The sequence below is a fragment of the Cavia porcellus genome, unplaced genomic scaffold (assembly GCF_034190915.1).
Source record: "Cavia porcellus strain 051 isolate PalLab524CR breed Dunkin Hartley unplaced genomic scaffold, mCavPor4.1 scaffold_27, whole genome shotgun sequence".
Lineage (NCBI taxonomy): Eukaryota > Metazoa > Chordata > Mammalia > Rodentia > Caviidae > Cavia > Cavia porcellus.
The window spans coordinates 17,202,076-17,207,532 of record NW_026947510.1 but is presented as its reverse complement, the minus strand read 5'-3'; the positions used below and the strand labels follow the sequence as shown (position 1 = coordinate 17,207,532).

The window sequence follows — 5,457 nt, the reverse complement described above, 5'->3', positions numbered from 1 at the left end:
AATTACCCCATAATCCTGTAGAAATTGAAGCCCAGAAACACATGTTGTGGGACGATGTCACACTTTACAAGGAAGTAAACATGGAGCGGAGAGAACTGAAATCCATTTCCTACACATGCAACCAACACTCACTGCGAGGGCCAGTTTCTCCGCCCACTCCACCACATCCCAGCTGGCTACCTCTTCTCTACTGCCAATTTTCTTTGCTATCCATGAATTAAAAGTAATATGGAAAGAAGCCTAGAAAATCTACAACTTTGGTAGTTAGACAGTCGAATGAAAGAAACAACAGTGACATCATACACAAAAAGAGTATAGCACAATAGTGAATGGAAGTGTTTTTGCATTTTTGTTTGTCATCCATTGAAGTAAGAGAAGGAAGCTGCCTACATTACCCATACTTCAAGTAAGGAAGATATAATGTGATAAATGTTACAGAATATTTAGTATTACAGCTGGCAAATGAGGCCAGTTAAGCCTTGTTAGAGAATACCACTGTCATCATCACCATTATCATCATCATCATCATCTATTAGTACACAGGACACACCATTTCAGATTTGTCCAGAGCACAGGTTTGTATAAGAGCTACTCAGAGAAACATTCTCTTTACAGGAAAGCTACCCACACTGCAGAGATGTCCTGATGGCTTTTGAAGCAATATAATTTCCACTTAGATGAAAAAGCAATCGTAAGGTTCACTTTCATTTAGTAAGTAGATCACTAACTACATAAACTATTAGGAGCTGCACTCCCAGCCCCAAGCTCCCATGCCTCTCCTTTGTACGGATAGAGCACCAACCACCAGGGATGACGGGTTGCCAAGATCCATGACGGGGGCTGCTGGGACAACACCATGCCCCATAGTAAAAAGCACAGAAGCTTAAGCACAACTAAATCAGAAAGCAGGTGATTCCTCTAAAAGCAACAACCACACTGAATGGAAAAGTCTCCACTTTCACTTTTCACAGCTCCCAGATTGCAGTTTCCCCTCCTCTAAGGGTGAGCTTGTGGTCTTCTGAGACTATACCATTGCCATGAATGCTTGCAGAAAGTGGGGCACAGCTTACTGTGATTCACAACATGCCTTTGCCTTGAATGACATCTAGCTGCTATACCACATGTAGGGGAAAATTTAAAGGACATCTATAGACCTGAAATGATACTACTCTCCTAAGTGAAAATAAGAGAGGGCCAGACAGATAATGATCTTTAACTGAAAGATTCATCAGGAACAAGGCTCCTTCGGAGACCTTACCTTTGACAACTAGCTATGAATAGGAGTCCTGGGTTTTAGAAGACAGACATCATTTGAAGACTAGGGCGAGGTGGAGAGAAGAATGCAAAACCTGACTTTCACAGAAGTCAGTTTTACCTATTGTTTTTCTTTTGAGTATGTCTGTTCATGAGGGTTTGGTGGTGAAGTGGGGAGCAGTACGCAGTTATTACAGAGACACCATCCCTGTGTTCCTTCTCATCCAGATTCCAACTCAGAGCCACCCAATGGCCATCTCTTTCCTAACTAACTGCTGGGAAGGGAAACATTACCTCTTAGTAGCACTTCCAGGATTCAACGCTGTCATGTAAGGACTACAGGGCTGAGCGGTGGTAGCTGAAGGTAGGAATCCAAGGAGAACAGAACATTTTGGCCTCTTCTGGATTCTGTCCTGATGACCTGTTCAACAGCAATGTTGAACTACTTGTAGCTGGTAATCACAGTTCTACATTCCGAGAGTCCCCAGGAGCCTGACCTATGCACAGAGCCATGTCAAAACTTGATGGTATAACCACTGAAAGGTAACAGCAGCTGAAATGTTGCAGTGTTTCAGCACCCTTTTGCCATGCAGCTCCCCACCCCCAAGTCAGCAGTATGATTCCATGGCATTTCCAAAGAGATTCACGAAAGTCACGACTTAGCTAATTTCACTCTAGATTTATAGGTTCCTCAGCAAATCTACCTAAATTTACCAGAAAAGCTGACAGAGCAACAAAGCTGTTTTAGGACTTGCTTATTGTCCAATTTAAAATGCACTTTGTATTACTGGAGGAAATTAGGCAAAAGATAGTTACTTGAAATATTAACGAAATTAAATAATTCTTGACATGAAGATGTAAACATGACTATAACTATTACCAAAACTCAGTATCTTATTTTGTAATTAATTTATGTGTTGGCAAATCATTTTATTTATATTTATAGTTCAACTGATAACTTACTTGAGATTACAAATATGCAAAAAATGCTGATTAGGGGATTAAAAGGAAAACAGAAAAACAAAGTACTTACATGCAGTGATATTTTTAAAGCAATCCTGAAATTCAAATAAGGCTTTTGTATAAAAGGAAAGACTGATCTAGCTATAATCTTGTGGACCTCAGGGTCCACTCCATTAATCCACTGGATAAATCTTTGGCAATCTTCCTTTGAATTTGTTTCTTCAAATATCCAAATTCTACTAGTAAATTGTAAAAAACAAAAACAAAAACAAAACAAAGAAAAACACACCCAAAACAACAACAACAACAACAACAACAACAACAACAACAACAAAAAAAAACCCCCAAAGACTGCCCTAACCAAAGGAGAGAAAAAAAAAAAAAAAAAAAAAAAAGAAAAGAAAAGAAAAAAAAGCAAAAGCAAAATGTAAACAAAGAAAAAAACCCACACACCCTGCCTAGAACTTAATTCAGAAGTGCAACTGTCCCAGCTGTCTCCATTTGAAGGCAGCCTCTTGCGTTCTTGGTGACATTTGTCATCATTCAACCCAGTGCTGTTTCCCAGCCACGGGAGGATGTTTGAAGAGAAATGAACTCATTCTCTGAAGTTGCTGGTAGTAAAGGGAAACAGATGGAGGATTTCCTGCCGAGGACTCCCCACCGAGGCACAAATTCAAGGGGGCGTGGAACTGACTTGTTAAGGGCTCAGTTTTCCACACTCAGCAGTATCTGCTGCTCTCCAGCCCACATGCGCTGCCTCCTGCTAAAGTTAACTCCGTGGTTCTACGCTAACTCCAGCAACTGAGCTGGCTTGTGGAGAGCAGGTCAACAGCATTTTAGAGCTCTGTTTCAACCTCTTCTCACCCCCGGCAGCAGATAAGTACACTTAAGGACACGTTGCTGGAATGATCTTTTCCCATTGCTTTCCGCCTCGCCTCGTCTGTCTCCCAGGTTTCCTCTCTGATAGAAGCCTTTCTCGGGTACATGCACATTGTGAAAATATTCCCCAAATTATTTAAAAATCCTATCAATGTTTCCTTGCACGCTTGGTCCCTATGAGAGAATATTCTAAATACAGCAAACTTTAAAATACACTATGAAAACATTCAGGAGTATTGTTGAATGACAAAAGCAGGATTCCATGTAAGCCACTGAGATAAAGGGCCTCCCACTGATTGGTGTTGCTTACTTTGAAAATCTTAGAAAGAGCTAAGACCCCAAAGTTATCTTTAAAAGCATTATTTAGGGTTTCTCCCTTCTCCACTGCCAAAAGTGAGGGCACTGCGATGCATCAGAGGAATTTTTTCCAAATTTCTAATAATCCCATAAACAAAGTATTAACTATGTATTAATCTCAATTATCCTAACCTATTGTCATAACTCTGTATCCATATTTGGTATTACAAACTTGTGTTAAATATCCCTTGAGAAATAAGTGCCATATCATCTTTCTTCCCCTGTCACTCTCTTGGTGCAATAATTCATTTTTTGAGGTGCAGACAGTTTCTGTAAGGCCAGGAGAGTAAGAGTAAATTATTAAAAGAGGTAAAAATCTGTAGAACTACAGGCCTATCTAGGTGGAGAGGACCGAGAAAACTTTGTGTAACTTAAAATTTTTTTTCAAAATTATTGAGAAAGATGTTCTATGTCAGGAGTTTAGAAATTATGTTCCATGGGCCAAATTAGGTCCACTTTCTAAATTTATAAATAAAGCCATTTGTTACATTTTGTCTGTAGCTGCTTTTAATGCTACAACAGCAGAGTGGAGTAGCCAAGACAGACTGTATGATCTGCAAAGCCCAAAATATTTACCTGGCTCTTTATAGAAACAGCATGCCAATTCTCCTACAGGACAGAGGGCCACCATCACTGAATCCCTTGACCTTTTCCTGAGCTACATAACCCAAATTGTAATAGCATAACCGTATTTAAGGAGAATGCTTGAATGTCCTCTTACCACCCCCAGGTAAATATGGCAAGAGGGCTTTCATGGGGTCTGAGCCGGGAACTTGAAGCTCCTAGAGGGCAGGATGGTTCAGATCAGATCCTGGCAGTTGTAGGATGAGGGTGTCAAACAGAGAATGCATGTATTGTCAGGAGGGAGCCCAGGGAAGCAGGACAGTGTGAAGATGGAGAAGTACAGGAAAGCCATCAGTAGGGGAAAGAACAGTGAGGGCTGTTACAAATCAGGGTGTGATATCCCCAAGAGGAACTGGTAGAAGCAAGACTTTGAGCAAAAAAAGGGTATGAGCCATTTTTGTGCTGGCGACCCCCTACAGTGTTAACCACATCACTCCAACTTACCCCTGAACTGTACCAGTTTTAAAACTGAAGGCCCCACATTTGAGTAGTTCCTCAGTCCCAAGAAATCGGCCACCTGCCTGGTGGTGGAAGTTACACTGATAAGAGACCCCTGAGGTCCAGCAGCTGTGCCAGTGTTACTGAGGAGGACCAAGGACTGCTGCAGAAAGACAGGGTGCCTGCTCCCAGCAAGCAAGGGATCAGGCTGCGAGAGTGCACACTTGTGGGAATGGAAAGAACGCAACCTCAGGACAACCCATGAACAAGTGTGAGATCATCTGTACTACTGGACAGTTTCAGCCTGGCCTTTTCACCCCAAAGCCAGCCTGCAGTTTTTCTATAAGAGCTGACCTATGGGATTTGGTGACTGCCTGTTGCTTTGAATTCCCTGCTGTCATTTCCCTGAACTCCAAACTAATGCTCAATTTTTAAGTGTAATTCCTCTCACCTACCTCAGTGATGAATCTGGGCACCATAATGGAGCTAGCTTTTCATTCCTCAATCTGTGAGTACACCAGTTAATCACTGAGTATTTCCTGAGCTCCTGTTGTGTGCTGGGTACTACGCTGAGCATGGGGTGAAAGATGGAGTCACGCAAGATCTTTGGCCTTATGTGCAGGAAAGAGCAACACACAAACTTGCACCCAGCATACTTCCAGATCATGGTAAGACCTTGCAGAAAAACAAGCAAAGTGATGTGACCTAGTCCAGACCCGAAGTGAGGATTCTATCTTAGGCTGAGGTCAAGGAGAAGGGTCCTGAGAGCGTGACGTTTCATCTGAGCCCTGATGCAGACATTGTGGAGGGTAAGTAATAGGCAGAGAGGCCAGAAGGTGTGTGGTCTTGTCAGGAATAATGAGGTGCTCTGGACTTTTTCCAAGAACAAAGCAAAACCATGGAGAAGACCTAAGCAAGGGAGTGTGTATGACTGGATGCATT

At 42.0% G+C, this 5,457-nt stretch overlaps 1 protein-coding gene across 23 annotated transcripts in view; it reads right to left on the bottom strand.

Annotated features, from left to right (window-relative positions):
* Positions 1-5,457, bottom strand: part of Kiaa1217 (KIAA1217 ortholog) — a 728,606-nt gene that overhangs the window by 376,093 nt on the left and 347,056 nt on the right. For 2 of the 23 annotated variants that reach the window (XM_063238537.1, XM_063238536.1), the window contains exons 1-2: positions 2,288-3,071; positions 1,549-1,751 (exon numbers count right to left, since the gene is read on the bottom strand). The exons of 18 other annotated variants lie outside the window; for them this stretch is intronic. Coding sequence is in view for 1 of the 5 variants with exons in the window: in XM_063238532.1 (XP_063094602.1) it covers positions 7-43 (37 nt within the window). In the remaining 4 variants the exon portion in view is untranslated. 3 more of the 23 variants (XM_063238538.1, XM_063238541.1, XM_063238532.1) reach the window with 3 other exon arrangements.